Here is a 21,334-nt window from a genome sequence, read left to right as displayed (position 1 = left end):
GATTTATTACACTGACTTTCACAATTCACAATAAATTCTGTGTATCATCAGAAGAAGGGAAAACAAGCTTTCTGTATGCTTTTATATATGTATCTTTGCAACTTCCATCGCTGCAAATCGTCACAGGGTGTCAGATGAGTGTCCTGACTGTCTCTAAAACGTTTCCTTGCAGTGTGGCTGGCAGTATAGTGCTGGAGGGTTGGTTGTGTTTTTGTCTTACCTCATTTTTTGTTTAAACCATATTGTGTACCTCGCAGTGTTAGTGAATAGAAGTGTTTCCCAGTCAGTATCTTCTAGCGGCCACGATCCCAGGATGCCAGTCAGAAACCAAGTGCCCTTATACTCGGTAGCTAAAAAGCTTCCTCCAGCCAGTTGCTTTTCTGTGGCCTTCTGGAGGTGTCCACAAAACTGCCTGTTTGTGAGGCTTATGTTGAGTATTTGCTTGCAGTCCTCAGCAGGAAGATATGAAACCTGCAGCTCATCATCTTGTAGTTCATCACCTTCCATTCTCCAGCCACTGACTGCACCAGTAAATTTTGGAATTAAAATGTGTTCTGCAAAATCTCTTTCAGGGGTGCAAACAGGAAGCTGGTGGTTGTTGCACTCAACATGCTCTTGGAGTTGTAGTAATGCAATATTGTTCTCACCAGTGTCTTCGTCATACCGGATGTGTATGTGTTTCTCACTAACTTGCATTGTCTTCTCAGTTCCATTTTCCCCTGTGAAGCAAAGACATTTCAGTGCTCTTGGGAATAATTTATCATAGACCTGAAAACTGCAAGCAAACTGACAGCTGCCTGGTCATGCTGAGAAATACGTGCAGCAGAGAAACTAAAGGCATTTTTTCTTGAAACCACTGCAGAAAACTATGATATATGGACAGTTTTTTAATACTGTGTAGAAGCATGCATAATTTCATAGAGAAGGACAAATTTACCCAACAAGAGCAATGAATTTTTGCATGAAACAAAATCCACCTCTAAATGCACCTGGTTTAGCTTATCCTTAGGTGCTGAATTCTGAACTGCATTCAAGAGGCAGTTGTGTCTATGCTTGGCTTGTAGCATAATTTGGGGCAAGTGTAGTAGTAGCTTAAGATACTTACATGAGATGACAGCAGATTTAATCACAGAATGTTAGGGGTTGGAAGGGACCTCGAAAGATCATCTAGTCCAGCCTCCTGCCAAAGCAGGATCACCTTTACCAGATCACACGGGAACACATTGAGGTGGGTTTTGACTATCTCCAGAGAGGGAGGCTCCACACCCCCCCTGGGCACACAGTGAAAAACTTTTTCCTCATGTTTTCATTGAACTTCCTATGCCTCAACTTCAACCCTTTGCCCCTTGTCCTGTCATTGGGCATCACTGAGAAGAGCCTGACTCCATCCTCTTGTCCCTCACCCTTTACATTCTTATAAACATCAATGAGGTCACCCCTCAGTCTCCTTCAAGCTAAAGAGCCCCAGCTCCCTCAGTCTCTCCTCAGAAGGAAGATGTTCCACTCCATTAATCTTTTGTGTCTCTGTGCTGGACTGTTTCAAGCAGTTCCCTGTCTTTCTTGAACTGAGGGGCCCAGCACTGGACACAATATTCCAGATACGGCCTCACCAGGGCAGGGTAGAGGGGAAGAACCTCTCAACCTGCTAACCACACCCCTTAGCTTGTGCATACTAAACTGTGCTGTAACTAGAGAAAAGTGTTTGATCACCTACCAGCACCAACCCTGATTTCAAAATGGCTGTGCAGAAGGGCACACTCTGCTGTAGTCAATACAAAGTTACTTTTTAGCAGCACTCCTCCACAAAAGCCCTTCCCTTCTGAGTTTAGTAGCAGGACCTAAGAAAATGCAAAAGGACATTAGAGAGCTGTCCCTGTGAGCTTGAGTGATGGGCTTAAAGAATTGCTAGAAATACCTGCCAAGGAAATCGCTCATCACGTTTCTCCCTGCTTTCACGTAACAGGTTATTGCTGTCTCGAAGTCTTCCACATGCACATTGATCTAGCAAATGAATTAAAAAAAACAAACAAACAAAAACCCACAACCTCATGCTACATCATTTCCAGACAACTAATGCCATATTGCTTCCACCTTGACTTTGGGGTTTTGTTTTTGCACCAAGTGAAAGAAGAAGGGCCGTTTCTTAGCTGGTAAAAAGTGGAATAATTTGCTTGGTGTTTGTAGTCTAACAATGTAGCGATGGTGCTGAATGTTTTAGGACTTGTGGTGACCAGATTTCACTGTCTGTAACTAATGAAACTGGGTTTCCTCTCCAGCCAACCATCAGCACAGTTTGCTTCCTCATCTTTGCATTCTGTATCTGAATTGCACCAAATATTTCATAGCTCTGGCCCAACCTGGACAAGGTCAAGCTTGGATTTTTCTTATTAAATGCCTACTCTAGGGATGCACAGGCCTTTCTGTTCTGACTCAAACAGCACACCTGCTTTTCAAGTGGATCTCCCAGTTATCTGCATTTATCACGCTTTCTTTTCACCTTGAGGCATGGTCTTGGGTCACACAAACTGGATTCTGTTTAGGTAAAGGTAAACCTGAAGACACTCTCCAGGAGCATGCATAATGTACTCTCATAGCTAATAAGTGCTTAGTCCACAGAACCAAACTAGAGCTAATCTGAAGTAAAGGCCAACCTGGAATGTGAAAGGGTTATGGACATCATGCTGTCGTCACCAAAAGCATGGCTCTGCAGCTCGACTCCTACTCAACTGCTAATACAGACAAGGGTCTAAGCATACCTACTGTGTTTTTAGCAGACCTAAGGGGATTAGATTGAAAAAATGAAGAGGGCTGCTGCTTCAACTAATTAATGTGGTAGCAAATGTTGACGTTTGTTTATCAGACCATCAGGTGCCCAACTGGATGCAATTAAACCTCCTTCCTAAAGGAACAAGTCATCAGTGCAGTGCTCTTTACTAAGCATAGGATTGGAAAACCTGGCTGTGAATGATATGTAGGACAATGCAAGTCCTCTCTGCAGACCTGTGCTTAAATGTTCAGATCAAATATTGCTTCTTTTACCAGTGCACTGGCATCTTGGGTGGTGGTCCCTAGATTTCTCCTTTTTCTTCCCAGTTTGGAAGTTCAGCAATATTCCCATCACTTTGGTCTCCAAGCAGGCGGATAGCATTTGGATATCAGATGGTGGCTTGTCCACCCCCAAAACTTGTGTATTCGTGTAGTAAAGTGAGGCACTGAAAGAAAGTATGTGCTCACTGTGCTCCCATGCTCACACCTACCTAAGGCAATACACTGTTTTTTATCCTTCCCAAGCTCATAGCCATCAGCACAGGAACAACGGTAGGAATCTCTTCCTGGGTAGCAGAAGTGGTGACAACCTTCCTTTGCTTGGTGGTGACATTCATTTTTAGCTAAACAAGAACAACCAGAGGAAAAGCATTGGGAACAGTTCAGCTGGAGTATTCTTGAGTCCTGAGTCCTCTTTACTAAGCATTCCATTTTCACTTGCTTTTTGTGGAGGTGGATAGACTCTGGGTAGGTAGTGTTTCCTACCATGTAGCTCTTCCCCTTGTTAAGCAAAAATCTGAAATGGATGGGTCTCTGCGCTGCCCACCTTCTCCTTGCAAACTGTGGTCACCCTGTACCTCCCTGCACCAGACAGACTGTCTGCTCCTCTGAGTTTTGGGGAACATTAGCAAAGGGTCAAATCAGGCTTTCTGTGTGAACCCATGGAAGGATGACAGAGGTTTTCTTTCTGCTCTCTTAAAACATGTAACCATCTGCAGTGGAAAGAGCTGTTGCACATGTTAAGAAGGCAGGTATTGTTTGAGGAAGTAGGCTAAAGCTTTCTGACTCTAAACAAAACCAAATACATAACTCTTACTGTGCTTGAAGCCCTTATTGCTTCTTAGCATGCTTGTGCTAAGAAAATGAACAACTGTCAAAGATACAAAAAAAGAAAGGGAGTATTAACCACAATTGCCACATGCTTGGTCAGCTTCCTGTAGGTGAGCTAACACTTAAGCTTCAGCACAAAACAACACAAGGAACAGCAATTCAATGGTGGATCTAGCTCACAGATGGAGAAGTAGCAAAAACCCTCACGTAATATGGCTCATGCGGAGCAGATCCAGCTCTCAGCACTGGTTCAAGCTGTGTCACCCTCTGTGCTACCCCAGAAGCTGCTCACAGTCACACCCCTTATACAAAAAAATGACCCTGCCTTGTGGCAGCCAGGGCGTCTCCCACCCCAGGGGACCGCCAAGTCAGCAAGAATACTGATGTAAGGGCTGGAAAGTAGAACCTGGCAGATGTAAACACATAGGATCTGTCCCAGAGTGTTTTACATGCCAGAAAGCATCTGTTTTGTTTTGTGCCTTTTCACTTCCACTGAAAATGGTTTGTTTTCTGGAGTCCTGCTGTCCTGAGGGGCTGTCTTGTGGGTATGTGGCCTTGGGAAGCTTTCCAACCACCCTGACACCACAGCCTTAGCTCTTCAGACCACATGGTGCCTAGGACTACAGCAGGACATACAGCCAGGGAGTGCAGCTGACAGTGGCAGGGCTGCCTTTGGAGGCCACTTGTGAAGAAAGCTTGCTTCAGCCCTTTTGCTGCATCCTCAGAGAAGAGAGGCTCAGGGGGCTGAGGCAGCCTATGTAACCTCAGGATGCCATAATGTTTTGCATCCTCTGCTCTGCCAAGAACTGTGTGTTTTAACCTAAAATATGATAACTGGACATAATAAGATTGCTGTGTACGGTTTCCTGAGGGCCCCCTACGACAGGAGGAGGTAGAGCTTCTCAGAAGCAGGTGATGCCTTACCCAAAGCACAGTTCTCTCCCTCATAGCCCTCAGTACAGGTGCAGGTATAGCCTCGAATGTTGTCCTCACACACACCATTGTGCTGGCAGGGGCTCGAGGAGCACTTCCTACCTCCTGAAGAAATGCCACAAAAGAGGAATGAGTCACCACCACTGCTGACCCAAATTATGCAGACCCCTTCCTAGCATGCAAACCACTCAGATAAGTGTTGCAAAAAGACAGTTTGGAAGCAAATAGGATGCATCTCACCAAAGTGCTCCTCAGGAGTAATTTTAGCTCCTCAGGAGTAATTTTAGCCAGAGTTTCTGCTTCCAGAGGTGCTCCTGCAGCCTCTGCTCCTGCAGAGAGGCCAAGAGGTGCCCAGAGCTGCCCAGAGGCAGAGCCTGCTTCTGGAAGATGGATGCTCTGCTTCAGGGAAAAACAGAGTTACAGTTCATCCTCTCATTACGAATGTAATATGGACATGCGGCTAAGGGATCCCATCTGTGTTGATATGTACTGGATAAAAAACAGCTGGCATTAAAATGATACAGCAAGCAACATCAAAATAGAAGGAAATCTGGTGCTTAAAAATCTGTACAACTACTATAGAGCAGCTAAGACACTAGCAAGTTTAGTCTTTCTGATGAACTGAAAATCAAAACTGGAAGATGCCTGCAGGTGAAGCACCAGGCAATGCTGACAGTTTCCCTTTAAGCTTTCTACTGAGAAGACTCCAAAAGAGTTTGGAAATGTTGCCCAAACAACGATTTCTTATTGTAGACTTAAGTGGTCAGCCTGCAAGCCAGAAAATCCTAACCAGGGACACGTTCTTCAACCTTTCTAAAATAAAAAACTTCATCAGAGAGGTTAACTTCGGTCAGTGGGCTTCTGTAATTGATAGCAGGGATGGAAAGGTGAAAGCTGCCTGTACCAGGAGAAAAATATGAAACCACCATCTGCTGTATTTGTTAGCTTGAGCAGTAATAAAATACTGGCTTAAAGCAATTACCACCTTCAGCCCACTTACAGTCAGGTGCCAACAGCATACCGTGGTAGGATTTAAGTCTCCTGGGAAGGTTTTTGGGTGATTGAGGGGGAACTCATCAGCAGAGCTGAGAGGCAGAGTTAAGGAGTGAGGACCTCCTGCAGCAGTGGTGGGTGTCTGGAGGTAGGGAAGGACTGCTGACAACAGTCTGAAGCAAGTTAGGTAATTTCAAGCCTCTGAAATGCCTGCTCAAATATAGGCAATGAAGTCTCAGAACATGTCTGGGGTCAGGCAAGTTTCTGTAAGACTGAGAAAAAAGTAAACCTAAAACCTAGCTTTATTAAAGGAGGAAGAAGAAGATTCAAGGATTTATTGAGAGAATAGTACAATTTCTGCTGCTGGAATGATCAAACTGTTTGTAAGCATCCAGCAAAATAAGAAGGTGGTAAGAAACAACAAACATGCATTTTTCAAGATGAAATAATCCAAACCAATCAAATTGAGTTATATTATAGGACAAGGAACCTAGTGGAGAATCAGTGAGAATCACAGAATATAAATGTCTCAAATGACATTGTCATTAAGGGAGGTAGTAAAACACAGACTACTATAAGCCAGGTAGGCAGCATCTTTCTTTGTAACACTTGTATCACTAATGGGTTTCTTCCATAGAATGATTCCCTGGACTCAGTGTTTTAGTGGCTTCTGCAGAAAATTAATACTAACTTCTGGTTTTGACACCTCCTTATCCACTGTCTAAAGCCAAGGCTAGATAGTAATAAACAGGAGAACAACTTAGGACAAGGGATGTAGAAAAAAGGGAGAGGATATGGCACAGCCACCATAACCTGGTGTCCCAGACTCCTTGTTTGGGAGACACCTAGATAACATCAGCCCCTCAACTTTTACAGATCGATGTATTTTTGCCTCAACAGCTGCCAAGGGATGATGTGGTGCCAGTGTTCAGAGTTTGCCAACAGCCCAGTAGATTTTAATACCTATTTATCTCACTCAGGTTTAAGTGTTAGGTCTGTATTTGGGAGATTTTGCTGGTAAAGCTGTGCTGCTCTATTGCATCAGCAAAGCAGACTTTCATAGGTCCAAGGTTGTTTCAGAAAAGCCTTACGTTCAAGAGAATAAATAGCCTCTTTGCTATGATAAAACTCCTCACATTCAACTTCTACACGCTCTGAAGTCTTAAACGTTTTTTTTTTTTCTATTTATTACTTCTTTTAATCCTTTCACATCAACACTTTTCCTTCTGCTTTACTTGAGACATGACAAGTAGCAAGTGGGTGTTTCTTGTAGAATAAAGCTAAAAAACTCTCAGAAAACCAGCACTGCACTGAATCGTAATGTTCCTAGAGTGACACTGAAATGAAGGAGAGAAATTAAGAGGTGGGCTTACCATAGTAGACATCCCAAAACATTTCCTGGTGAGGAGAAAAAAAAGAGAAATTGCAATTCTCAAATAATATAATCTTCCATAAATAGTTTCATAAACCAAAACATTATATGAGAGAATACATACTATGGTTAAGTATTTATGCAGTTGCACAATTACAAATTCTGCTCTAACAGTAAAATTTGATTGAGAATATGGAAGGGAGTTTGCATCTTGCTTATTTTATTTTTTTTTAAGAAGCTGTGAGAAACATTTTGCAGGTGGGAGATGGATAGTTGAATTCTGTAGCAATGTGGCTTCCTAGTAAAAGTGGCCAGACACTGTCTCTCTGGTGTGCAGTGGTCTGGGAAGTGACCATGTCCCATCCTGTCCCACTTGTCCCTCAGCAGGAGCTGGTGGAGGCAAAGGAGTCAGCACAGAGTGGAGCTGTGTGTCACCAACACTGGTCACCAGCAACTTTCTACAAATCACTGGGAACATCATTGGGCAGTCTGATGGCTGCTTCCTCTTTCCCTGCAAACACCATTCTGGCCACATTCCCGTTAAATAGCACAGCATCTTGTTGTAAGTGTCAGGAGGGAACTTGCAGATGCTGACCAAGTGAGCCTCTTTCTATAGCTGCCACTACTGTCTGGTGCATTGCTTCCCTCCATCTCAGCAACTTCTTGCCCCTTCTGGTCCCCAAGGGATCACAGAATCACAGAAACATTCAGGTTGGAACAGACCCTCAGGATCTCCCAGTCCAACCAATAACCCTACTCTACAAACTTCACCCCAAACCATATCCCCAAGCACCACATCCAAACCACCTTTAAACATATCCAGGGTTGGTGACTCAACCACCTCCCTGGGCAGCACATTCCAATGCCTGACCACTCTTTCTGTGAAAAAATTTTTCCTAATGTTCAGTCTAAACCTACCCAGTCATAGCTTGAGGCCATTCCTCCTTGTTCTATCACTAATTACCTGTGAGAAGAGACCAGCACCAGCCTCTCTACAATGTTCTTTCAGGTAGTTGTAGAGAGCAATGAGGTCTACCCTCAGCTCTCTTTTCCAAACTAAACAGCCCCAGCTCTCTCAGTCACTCTTTGTAAGATTTATTCTCCAGGCCCTTCACCAGCTTCATTGCCCTCCTCTGCACTTGCTCTAGCACCTCCACATCTCTCTTGGACACAATACTTGAGGTGTGGCCTCACCAGAGCCAAGTGCAAGGGGACAATCACCTCCCTGCTCCTGCTGGATGCTGAAGGTGTATTTCTGAGTGGTCAGGACGGGACAACAGCCACGTATTTCTGCAACATAAGGCGCAGGTCACATAGGTTTCTAAAAGTGACAGAGCTGACTTCTGCATTTCCATTTTGACCACTGAAGACACTTGCTTTCTACCTGCTGAGGAGAAAAGTGCAAAGACTCCATATGGAAAGAAACCCAAACACATTAAGCAGGTAGTGGAGCTGTACTTGATAGTAAAGGGGGATGGCAGTAATTTTTATTATGCACCAATGAAAATAAAATACTTACAAGCATTTCATCATTTTCAAATACTTCTCTTGCTTCTTCATGTGTACACCTCTCTTCAAAGCATTCCCTTTCCAAGCTGCCTTGGAGTATCTCCTCCAAAAGTAGGGAATTGGCACGCCGCTGTCTCTTGATAACATTGTTTGCATCATCAGCTGATATAAATACTGGAATGTAGTATGACAAAATATTACCATCAGTACTTAGACTAATTTCCTTATATATATTCATCCTTTTCGTCCCCCGGCTTCACAGGGGTTTTTGTTTGTTTGTTTGTTTGTTTCTGAGAAGCTCTCAATCAGATCTCTCTTAGTGAGAATAAATAAGAGCTCAGCAATGCTAAAAAGTTAAGAGGGTTATATCATATGTCATCCTTTATGTGGAAGACACTGTAATCTTTCTGAATTGAGTAAAGAGGAAGAGAGATGAAGGACATGAGAGTTATTAGATCTTAAAACTGCTCTTTGCTATCATGCTGTGTTGTGGTTTATCCCCAGCCAGCAGCTAAACACCACACAGCCACTTGCTCACTGCTCCATTCCTGGTGGGATGGGGGAGAGAATCAAAACCAAGTAAATCTTGTGGGTTGAGATAGGAACAGTTTAAGATTTGAAATAAAAATAAACTTAAAAAAAATAGCAATAATGACAGTAACAATTGCAATGAAAAGGAAGATAAGAAAAATAGAGAGAAATAAAACCCAAGAAAGACAAGTGATGCACAGTGCCGTTGCTCACTGCCTGCTGACCAATGCTCAGCCAGTCCTTGAGTAGCAATCACCCATCCCAGCCAACTCCTCCTAGTTTATATACTGAGCATGATGGTATGGCATATCCCTTTGGCCAGTTCAGGTCAGCTGTCCTTGCTGTGTCCCTTTCCCAGGTTCTTGTGTACCTCCAGCCTTCTTGCTGTCAGGGTGGTATGAGAAGCTGAAAAGTCCTTGACTTGGTATAAACACTGCTTAGCAACAACTAAAACATCAGTGTGTTACCAACATTATTCTCACACTAAATCCAAAACACAGCACTGTACCAGCTACTAGAAAAAGAATTAACTCTATCCCAGCTGAAACCAGGACATGCCCACAACAAAAAAAAATTGCCTGCCAGCTGGATGGCTGTTGCCTTGGTGGAGCACATTGCCTTTGACACTACACAGTATTTGGCTGTGTGTGTGTTTGTAAGTTCTCCTGTGCTTGGAAAGAAAACCCACTGGGGTAGGTATTGGATTTTTATTTTTAGTTTTAGTTTTATACAGTGTTTGGGGGCCCAGCAGTGCTAGGCACAAAGGTCGAGATAATCAATAATATCAGAATTGGAAGTGAGAGATAACAAAATTGTTCTGAGATTGCACAGAAATGCTTAGTTATTCTTTTGAAAGATATTTGAAAAGTAACAGGCTCCCATGTGTTCTTAAAAAAGAAAATGCTTCATGTTTGTGTTTGCACCTTAAAGTGCTACCTGGCACCTCAGGCCACATTTCTGCTGTGCAGCGATTCTGACACATCCAGTCTAACCAGCAGTGCACTTTTGCTACTACCAGGGGTGTTTTGACCTACTTAAGTGGTCATCATCTTTTTCTTCCTTCCTCTTCTCCTCCTTATGTTTGACACACCATGGAGGATTAATATGGAAACATAAATTTCTTCAAGCTCTGGCAAGCATGCATCTCAACCTCTTTCGTAGGACTCTTCTACTATTATTTCAGCAGCAACTAGAAGTACAACTCAAAATTCTCCTTGATATTTGGTGCACTCTTTAAGAATGATAAGACAAAATGTTACCCTGGTGTAAATGGTGGCACTTCAAAATTGCATTGCTTCAGTAACCTACCACAGTTTTCACTTAGCAACATGAAATAAACAGGAGGAAATGTCAGGAAAATAAGTGATATCACTCTGTGCTACAAAGTAAACACTATACAAGGTACAAATCAGGAGTGTTTTCAGAGGAGCAGTAGCACATATCAGAACTAAAGCTGCAACAAAACAAAGGCCATACCTGTCTGCTCTGTCTGAAGGAAAAGGGCAGAGAGAAGAAATATTGTCCAAGAGCACCTTGCCATTGTTACCCTCAAAGCCTCATGGCTGCCTGCTCTCATTCCTGCAGCTCTTGAGGGAAATGGCTACATGAGTGATGTTGAAGTTTAAAGTCCATCTGCTCATGAGAAAACAAAACCTCTAAGGGCAAAACCTGGCCTCGATGTCAACATATGAAAAAAAACCCTCTTAAAAAAACCCTGCTTAGTGGCGTAACAGGGCCCCTTCTCTGGGTGCACTGGCTGAAGGTGGAGTAGGTTTGCCAACTCTGCTGAGAGTTGTTACAAGATTTGGGTATTGCTCCCATCCTTCAGCCATCACTTACTGTAACACAGTGGGCAGAGAGGAACAGTATGAACATTTCTTCATGTACGAAAGCAAAGCACAAGCTGAATGATGACTACTGGAATTGATTTTAATGTCTGGCTCTTTCATACACTGTCCCTACAAAACAGTTGCCAAGGCTTAGCTACACTGGTCAAAGAACCCCTCCACTTTTAGAGCAACCAAGCGTGGATCTTCTCCTCCTTAGGGATGCATCTGAACAAATTTAAAGGCATAGCCTAAAACTACCACAAAGCCCCATCCCTGAAAACATTCACGGATGGGTTGGATGAGGCTCTGAGCAACCTGATCTAGGTAAAGATCACTGAAGGAGACTTGGATTAGATGACTTTTAAATGCCCCTTCCAACTCAAAACATTCTACAATTCTGCCATCCTATATTCTGCCTGTCCACCCCCATGGGAGTGTCTGGCAATGAGGCTGCTGCTATAGTTTCCCTGTGGCCTGTGTTTACTTGCCCTTGCCTTCCTGTGATAACAAACATTTCTTCATGCATATGGCAAGTCTGGTTCTCTTCAGTGTGAAAAATAACATGTCACCACTTGGTGTCAGCACAGGACTTTGCAGAGCCCAGCACAAAAATAAGATCTGCAGTTTTATTTGTTTTAACCCAAGCTGCTTACATTTTACAAACCTATGTAAATTAAGGCCCTCTTGCAGGTGTAAGGCAATTATTCAAATTAGGTAAATATTAACCACACAGAGTTCCAGAAGCTGTGTTCTCACCAGATCTTACTTTACAAGGTAATTTTTTTTTCTTACTGTGTGTTTTATTTAAAAAAAAAAAGGTTTCCCTGACTGAGGAGCTGTGACCTTTGGAACGGGCCACAATGTACTCAGTACCTTATAGCACTGACTTTGCTTTTTCTGTATTGATATTAATGCAAGAGGCTTCACATTTTCATTTTTACTATGGAAAAATTGCATAAAGAAAGTGTTTTAAAAGGGCAGGCCTTTCCTCACATCTTTCTTTATGAAGACTTGCTAGATTTCTTTTTCCATTCCGTTAGTTACCATGGTGAGCACATGGAGACGTGTTTCATTAAGGAGTTCTGCATCCCATTTCCTGCAGTCCTGCTTAAGGATTGCCTCCTGCTTGAAGGGTGATTACCCTTTCCAGCTTGAAGCCTGCATGTGGTGTCAGATATGAAGTCTGCAGTTATTCAGGAAGGAGTGACTGAGTGAGTTGGTCCTGCTTTAGCAGCTGGTTCCCATGGAAGTCAGCCTCAAGTGCTGTAGCAAGCCAAGAGAAGTGAGTTTGCAGACCAGCTGCCCAAACAGTGATGGGACAGTGATGGGGACATGACAGTGGCTGGATGTCAGCCCTGCTGCAGCAGGGGTGGTCAAGGGCAGCTGTCCTGAGCAACTCTAGTTGCGTGGTTTTTGGACATGCACACCCCAGCTAGTGAAAAGGGACAGCAATTTTCCAGAAAATGTCCCCCCCAGTGCTAAGCAAATAACAGAAGCTGATATCTAGGCTTGCAGAGATATGCAAGAGAATGCAGCCATATTTCTCCCCGGGTGTGTCCTCCCACCTAGTGGCACACAGGTACAGCAGTTTGTGTGCTGTGGACACTGAAAATTGTTTGAGGTGCAGTGGGCTGTGGTATGCCCACCTCATGGCAGGAGGTACAGACTTACAGGAGCAGCTCCAGTCTCTCCTCTTCTCCACCTCACTTCTCTGCACCCTCTTCTCTTTGCTTCAGTCCTTGATGGGGAGTTGGGAGCCCTGGGCTAAGGGAAAGCCCACAGCTGTTTGCTGCAGAGCTGGGAGGAGGAGGAAGACTCTGGACAGGGCCGGCAACGATCAGACCCCTCCTTTGTTATCTTGTACCGTGACCCCCACCTTGGTCCTCTGTGTTCATTGCTAGACCACAGGTCTGGGAGTGTGGGGGCAGAAGCAAATGGAAGGATGTGTTTTCTCTGATGTGTGTAGAGATGTGTTATCTGGTGCTTAGTGTCCTGGCAAAGCTCATCTTGCTGGAAATGAGGTGATAGGAAGGGCCTCTCCTAACTCCTCTGGTCTGAGCCATCTGTTTTGCAGGTGGAAGTGGTAAGTTTTCATGCCTCCGTCTCCTCTCCTGTCCCAGTTTGCCTGTGGTACAGTCCTCAAAATCCTACTGGCTTCCTCTGTGCTCTCTCCTTGCTCCAGGTTACCCAGAGTCCCAGCTAGCAGGGGGTAGGAGCAGGTGTGACATTAAATGACCTGCAACTCTGCCACAGCTTACCCCAGCAATACATGTCCACCCCCATGTGGTACAGGGCATCAGACAGTACTGTTGAACCTTCACAGCCCTGTTATCCATTTTGCTAAACCTCTCATGGCCACAGCAAGCCACCTCCTTGTCCTCCATGTTATCATTTTCTATGCAGGTCACTCATCTCCTGCCTGACAAACCGAAGACAAAAACTGTCCTGTGCCCTGAGTATCGATGAGTCCTCATAGCACCACCCCTTGGCCTGAGACAAGAGAAGGAGACCAGGAGCAGCCACCTCTGCTTGATCTCTCCCTCCTCATAAGGAAGAGCCCTGGAGAAGCTTGCAGGTAAATCACAGCGATTTTTCTCATCTCCAAAGAGATGAAGTGGGCAGAGGCCAGGCTTTACTGTGGCTTAACTCAGTAATCCTTCTGTCAGAGGGATGATTTAGGGGACAAATATGTTGTGGAGCTCTAAGCTATTCTTTGCATAGAGATTATGGAAGTGGAAGCAGCAGATTCAGGAACTTTTTCAAATTTAAGAAAATACCTTGCAGAGAACTGTTTAGGAATAGCAAAATGGGTGTGCATCCCTCAGCCCTGAGTAGACACCAGCCAGTCCAAAACAGATGACTGTAGTCACGTGAAGCCCTGGTCAAGAGATAGCAGTGACTAAGGTGAGGTAACCCCATTTGTATGCCAACTTAGACTCTCCTTGTATGAAGCACAGTTCTCAGCACACGTGCTCCTAAGCAGCATGGGTCTTTGTGCCTCCAGAAGCTGCAACAATATCAGCTAACCTGGCCTAGCCAGCAGAGAGGAAGCACATACTCTGCAAAGGGTTAATTTTTAGTGCAGTTAAAATGGGTTATAATTCAGCTAAACACCTGTGCTGGCATCAGCCCCTTCTGTTCACCACCTGCAGAAAAAAAGGTTTTCTTGCCAAATCCAAAGTGCACCACCATTTCTAAAGGCTAGAGGAACTTGCAGTTGTTTTGGAGGAGCATCAGCACTGTCCTTATGGTTTGGTTACAGATTGCAGGAAATCCTGCAAGAGCAAGCAAGGGGGAGGAATGTAACCCTGGTGATCTCTGATTCTTTCCCATGGTGACTGCATCCACAACAAGGACTTGAGTCTAGCCACAAGGTTGTGCAAGTCTTCAGACAGCATGGTAGAGAAAACAGGAGCCACCTTGGCACTACTCTGATATCTGCCCCATCCCTAGAAGTCTTCAAGAGCAGGTCGAATGGGGCTTTGAGCAACCTGATCTAGTGGAAAGCGCCCCTGACCATGGCAGAGAGGTTGCATTAGATGATCTTTAAAGGTCCTTCCTAACCCAGCCCCTTCTGTGATTCTACGATCTCTATAGCTGCAAGCTTTGATTTTTTTCTATTTCTGCACATATTTTGCTAAAAATAGAAATCGTTAACATGTCATTTATTAAAATACATTCTTTACTTTCACCTTCATGTTTCTTTATCTTTTTCCCCACTTTAATCTTACTGTCCTTTTCCTTACAAAAACTGCATCCAATAAAACTGGGTATGGATGGAGAGAGGATGGTAGGTCACATGCACAGACAATGCCATATCACTTAAGCTCCTAGATACAGTCTTGGTGATGGATAAGAGGGCTTAGTAAGATGGTTAATTTTGCCCTGAGATGAGCAATATTCTCATCCCCTGTGAAAAAAGCAGAAAAATCACTTTGGAGTCTGTACTGTTTGGATGAGGATTTCCCCCACCCCCCCACTTTTCTCTGATAACTTCTTCCCATTGTCCTAACCTGGAATTCAAGACAAAAATGTATAAGGGTAGCTCACAGAGAAACCTAAACAGAGGATTTTTCAGGCAAACTCCTGGAGCACTAAACAATCTGAAGTGGACAATGAGAAGATAAGAAAGTGTTTGGAGTTTACCTGGAATTCAGACTTTTTAATGCTGCTTTTTATTCCTCAATCTTTCTGTCTAATTATTGCCCCTGTGGTTGTGGGGCAGCAATCCTGGAGCTGTGTCCAGATGTGATTTAAGGTGTTTCTGTGACCATCTAGTCACTTCCTCTGTGACAGATTCAGCAGGAGGGAAGTCCTGACTTGACCTCAGCATTACCAGTGCAAAGCCAGCACCCAAGAGCTTCCACCCACAGCCCAGACAGATGTAACTGGTTGGTGGAAGTGGCTCCTGCCATAAGCACAGCTGCCAGGCCATGGCAGATGTGGACATCTTGGATTTATGCAACTGCTACATGGTGCATTTATCAGGGTTGGCCTGACTCGATTTTTCATGACATTAACAAAATCTTTGCATATGCAACAGAACCAGAATGGTTGAAAAATGAGAATAATTTTCTACTTCCGAACCTTGCCCATTTGTAGAAAGTGGGCAAATGGGTTCAGCATTTTCAAAGTATATAAAAGCTAAACATCTTCTATTATTTTTGTGCACCTTCTGTCATTGAATCTCTTGTAACTGGGAAACAAAGCAAACTATTCTATGTTAGGAATTACAAACTCCTGGCAGCAATTTGTTATTAAATGACAAAGCACATTATAACAAATATCAGACAGACAGAATAATGGACTAAGATGTTAATGTTCACTTTGAATGCAGACAAAACTGATGGATTGAAATTCAGTGTCAGTAAATATTCACATATTTATGTTACTATATGTAACTGCAGGAACCCTGATTTTAGAAGAAAATAGGAAGGCAGATTGTGTTTCTTTTAAATGGAACAGGTCATCACAGAATCACAGGATGGGTTGGAAGGGACCTTGAAAGACCATCTAGTCCAACCCCACTACCAGAGCAGGATCACCTAGAGTAGGTCACACAGGAACACATCCAGGCAGGTTGCAGGCTGCTCTCTGGGCAGCCTGTTCCAGTGTTCTGTCACCCTCACAGTGAAAAAGTTTTTCTTTATGTGATATTTGAGGGGAAACAAGTGACATGTAACTGTAATCACACTATATCACTACTACTAAATTACAGTGAGTCCCTGTGAGTTGTTTTGTGGAGTCTCCTTCACTTTGGAGGTCCCTTCCAGCCCAAACCATTCTATGATTCTGTGGGTGTGGGTAAAAGGATAAAATCAGCAACAATTGAAGTATCAGTAATAAATTAAATATTAGGTTCTTGGTAGGCCTTTCCCTTTTCCATCTGTATAAGCTCATCCTACTACCTTAGCTCTGGCATTGCAAGATCACAGACAAAATGGGAGAGCTCTTCCTGGCACTATGAGAGCAAGGGGAGGTAAATCAGTCCTAAAAGATGCTGTCTAACCAGTTCCTACAGATTCATCCTGAGAAACCACAGCCCACCCACACTGCCTAATCTGCTCTGGTAGAACTAGCCTTATAGTGTCTAAAAAGTGTTTCCTAATGTCTAAAAAGTGTTTCCTAATGCCTAACCAGAGTGTTCCTTAGAGTGATAGGACCCCATTACTTCTTGTCCTAGCTGTTCATTCTCATTAAAATGGAGAAGACTGCTTGTTTCTATTATGTATTTCACAAATTTTCTTGGGTTTGTGTTGAGAGACTGAAGGTGAAATTTTGCTTTTGCGTTTACTGAATTGCCTTCTATTTGTGTTGGACCACTGTTCCAGTTTCACAAGATTGTCTGGAACTGTTGTCTCGACTTTTACAGTGTCCTTCCAGTCTTGAATTCCAAATGCAGAGAGTAAACACTCTCTCCTATCTTGCATGTCACTGCAGAAAACATCAAGTACCAGAGATTCTCAGGCCCACCTGTGTGAAGCCCTGCACTCCACAGTGTCTTTCAACCACTTAGTATGGTTTCTCAACCAGGCATGAATCAATTTTACAATAGTTCCATCCAAAGCAGATTTCTCTTTCTGTTACAAAGAAAGCAGTATATAAAATTATGTTAGAATCCTCTCTTAACAGAGACCCCTGACACATACTGACTGTATCTTTTGCAGCCACCCAGCCTGTTATCCTGTCTGTGAATGATGGTTTGAAATTTCCCCCCAACATAAAATTGCCAGGCACGCTCAGTTGGAAAGCAAATGAAGCTGTATTTACAAGCAAAACTACAATCTAAATATGAAATGCAATGAATATGAACAAAATACACACTATTTACATATATATACAATTTATAAGCAGCACAAGAATCCCCCTGGACAAACCAGGGGGACACCCACAGCTTCTCTCCCTGCTCCCTTCCCTCCCCCCTGTACACAAGACAAGAGAAGAACGGAGAAAAGCAGAGAGAGCTGGTTTTTAATACTTAGCCACAACAAAGCAATGCAGCCAGCGTCAGCAAAGCCAGCAGAAGCCAGAAGCTAGTATCTGCTAGAGCAAAGGAAACAAAAAGAGAGAAAGTTACTGTACAAAACTAACTTTATGGTAGATATCTGTCCAATTGGATTATTTAGAACTTATCATTATTTTCCTTTTTACATCCAATGGTTGTGGAGTCTCCTTCTCTGGAGACCTGTGCGACCTGTGCTAGGTTCTATGGTTCTGCTCTGGTAGGTGGGTTGGACTGGATGATCTCCAGAGGTCCCTTCCAACCCCTAACATCCTGTGATCCTGTGATTAAAACCTAATGTAGATGAGTGCACTCAGAACTGCTTTCTATATGTTTGTATGAGAAAATTTTCCTTGGAATATCCTGAAGATTTTCAGGGCACCCAGCACCCCACTAAGTACCTTCCCTGTCTCACCAAGCCGCTCTCCATCATTTATCAGCAGTCCTGGCTCACAGGAGAGGTCCCAGGTGACTGGAAGCTGGCCAGTGCGATGTCCATCCACAAGAAGGGCTGGAAGGAGCAGCCATGGAGTTACAGACCTGTCAGCCTGACCTCAGTGCCAGGCAAGAATATGGAACAAGTCATCTTGAGAGCAATCACACAGTACCTGCAGGATGGCCAAGGGATCAGGCCCAGCCAGCATGGATTCAGGAGGGGCAGGTCCTGCCTGACAACCTGATCTCCTTCTATGACCAGGTGACTGCCTGGTGGGTGTGGGGCAGGCTGTGGATGTAGTCTACCTGGACTTCAACAAGACCTTTGACACTGTTTGCCACAAGAAGCTCCTGGCAAAGCTGTCATCCTGTGGCTTGGACAGATTCACTCTGAAATGGGTCAAGAACTGGCTGGAGGGCTGAGTCCAGAGAGTGGTGGTGAATGGTGCCACTGCCAGCTGGCAGCCAGTCACTAGTGGTGTCCCCCAGGGATCAGTGTTGGACCCGAACCTGTTCAATATCTTTATTGATGATGTGGATGAAGGAATTGAGTCCATCATCAGTAAATTTGCAGATGACACCAAGTTAGGAGCAGGTGTTGATCTGTTGGAGGGTAGGAGGGCCCTGCAGAGGGACCTTGATAGGCTGGATAGGTGGGCAGAGGCCAATGGGATGAGATTGAACAAGGCTAAGTGCAGGGTTCTACACTTTGGCCACAACAACCCCAGGCTGCTACAGGCTGGGGACAGAGTGGCTGGAGAGCAATCAGACAGAGGGGGACCTGGGGGTACTGGTTGACAGTAGGCTGAACATGAGCCAGCAGTGTGCCCAGGTGGCCAGGAGAGCCAATGGCATCCTGGCCTGGATCAGGAATAGTGTAGCCAGCAGGACAAGGGAGGTTATTATTCCCCTGTACTCAGCACTGGTCAGGCCACACCTTGAGTACTGTGTCCAGTTCTGGGCTCCTCAATTCAAGAGAGACGTTGAGGTACTGGAACGTGTCCAGAGAAGGGCAACAAAGCTGGTGAGGGGTCTGGAACACAAACCCTGTGAGGAGAGGCTGAGGGAGCTGGGACTGTTTAGCCTGGAGAAGAGGAGGCTCAGGGGTGACCTCACTGCTGTCTACAACTACCTGAAGGGAGGTTGTAGCCAGGAGGGGGTTGGTCTCTTCTCCCAGGCAACCAGCAGCAGAACAAGAGGACACAGTCTCAAGTTGTGCCAGGGGAGGTATAAGCTGGAGATTAGGAGGAAGTTCTTCACAGAGAGAGTGATTGCCCATTGGAATGTGCTGCCCAGGGAGGTGGTGGAGTCACCGTCCCTGGGGACGTTCAAGAGAAGACTGGATGAGGCACTGAGTGCCATGGTCTAGTTGATTGGATAGGGCTGGGTGATAGGTTGGACTGGATGATCTTGGAGGTCTCTTCCAACCTGGTTGATTCTATGATTCTATGATCTCTTGTAATGTGGATGACTCAGGTGTTTGTTCAGTTGTCTTCAACCAGCCCTCTGAAATCACTAAGTGACTTATACAGCAAAATTAGACAACAACAAAGCATACATCATGTCTGCAGCATGATTCACACATTTACTCTGTAGAGAAGCATCTCAAGGTCCAACCTCAAAGATGACGAGACACTTCCTCAAGTGGAGATGTGATGTTTCTATTGAGACTTAGAAAAGCACAGTGGGTGCTGGTGTAATGTTCTGATTCCACTCAGCACTGTTAATTCTTGTGGGTTTTGGCAACAAATTTCTTATGAATGGATAGTAAAGATTATTTAATTATCACATATCTTGAGCATATAAAGCACATCATTTGTGCTGTCAGTTTGAAAGTCTTGCATATAGATCCCATGTTTTACATTGACAGAAATATTTCAGTCCAAAACAGTATTCGTCAAGTGATTCAGCCTTGGATATTACTGCACTGCAGCAGACAAATGGGAGCAAGGCAGGTGAGAAAGCAAAGCTACCAGGCTTTCACACATATCACTCTGCTTCACAAAGCACTAGGCTTTAGGTTTAGGCAAAGAAGCATAAAAGCATAGGCCGTGCGGAGCTGGGTTTGCCATGGAGGATGTGACACCCTTGTATTTCAGACTCCTCTGGAAGAGGGGAGTCCACAAACTAGGGCAGGTTCTGCCCCAGTAGAATAGCACGATTGTATGGTTAAACTTGGTTATGCTACCAGAACTCCAGATACCAGGCTGCCACCTGGTGATTTCTCCTGCAGGACCATGATCGACGGTTACTCCCTTTCTCCCTGTCCACTGCAGGTGGCTCTAAATCTTGAGGAAGTAAGGATGAAGTCTCCCTCAAAGAGCTTTACTAGCCAGGCAGCAAGGATCCAGAGTAAGTGATGTGGCATTGCCCATATCCCAAGGAAGGCAGAACAACCAGAGCTAAAGCTTTGGCCTCCTGCAAGCTGAGCAGAACCAGGAAAAGATCTCAGAAGTGAGGAGTAACTTAGGGGGCCAGATTTGCAGAGCTCACTGAGCACATATCAAAGATGTTGCCTCTCAGTCTGGTAGTGTCTTAAGAAGCAAGTAAAGCATGGAGCTAATCAGAACAAGAGAAAACAAGAGAGAAAGTTCAGGGTTTTTTCTGGGTTGATTGTCATGCTCATAATGAAGTCTTGGAATACAGTGGCGCTTGTACGCAGGTATCCAGTACAGATGGAACAGACTTGATGGAATCTCTAAGTCCAAGAGGTCCTGTCTCTGTCACAAGCACCCAGACAGATCATACTTTCACAAACTCATTAATTTCCACCTTATTCTGGAAGGATTGTTTTTTTGATTGTGCCATTGCATGAGAACAGCTGCTGACAGGGCCTGGGGCCCTGCCTATGGAAGACAATCCTGTCAGGTAAATCACCTGTCAGGGAGCAGTAAAGACAAAAGAAAACCTTGCTTATTATTGCTGTGTTAGGTCACAAACCCGTGACTGTAACCATGAGTCTTTGCTTGTGTTGCCCATCTAGAAACACAGAAAACCCTGGTTGGCAAGACCTCTGGGATCACCCAGACCAGCTTACAAACCCAACAAGGGGATCAAGTTTACCTCTATTTTTCTTTGCATGTTGTCCAAGGCTCCAGCAAAAAGCCTTCTGGGAAATTGCTTCCACTTGGACACTCTGCCTGCAAAAGTGTGTTTTTCTACCAAAGGACAACTTGTCCATATTCAGTCCCTGGCACAGCCTGTATTGTGCTGCACACCAGACAGCCACTTACCTCCTCTGCTCTGAAAGGCTACTACATTGGAGACTTCACTGCCCTCCGCACAAAACCTACCAGAGGATTTTCTAATCACAGTGTTCGAAGGTTTTCCCTGGGAACTCCCTGAAACATTCAG

At 44.4% G+C, this 21,334-nt stretch overlaps 1 protein-coding gene across 1 annotated transcript; it reads right to left on the bottom strand.

Moving 5' to 3' along the window:
* Positions 1–216: 216 nt before the first annotated feature.
* PROZ (protein Z, vitamin K dependent plasma glycoprotein) lies at positions 217–10,754 on the bottom strand. Its single transcript, XM_054388201.1, has 8 exons — positions 10,691–10,754; positions 8,694–8,857; positions 7,176–7,200; positions 4,801–4,914; positions 3,258–3,389; positions 1,916–2,001; positions 1,715–1,838; positions 217–719 (listed from the first exon to the last, which is right to left on the bottom strand). Exons 1-8 carry the CDS (start codon positions 10,752–10,754, stop codon positions 217–219), a joined length of 1,212 nt encoding a protein of 403 aa, XP_054244176.1.
* Positions 10,755–21,334: the final 10,580 nt, after the last annotated feature.

This window comes from Indicator indicator, chromosome 1 (assembly GCF_027791375.1).
Source record: "Indicator indicator isolate 239-I01 chromosome 1, UM_Iind_1.1, whole genome shotgun sequence".
In the NCBI taxonomy this organism is placed as follows: domain Eukaryota; kingdom Metazoa; phylum Chordata; class Aves; order Piciformes; family Indicatoridae; genus Indicator; species Indicator indicator.
This window is presented reverse-complemented; position numbering and strand designations above follow the sequence as displayed.

Excerpts from the sequence above, each read along its gene's own strand:
- PROZ (XM_054388201.1), bottom strand. The coding sequence starts at position 10,754 with ATGGCAAGGTGCTCTTGGACAATATTTCTTCTCTCTGCCCTTTTCCTT. Across the intron at positions 8,858-10,690 it reads CCTTCAGACAGAGCAGACAG|TATTTATATCAGCTGATGAT; the intron begins GTATGGCCTTTG and ends ACTACATTCCAG. Across the intron at positions 7,201-8,693 it reads TTGAAAATGATGAAATGCTT|GAAATGTTTTGGGATGTCTA; the intron begins GTAAGTATTTTA and ends TCTCCTCACCAG.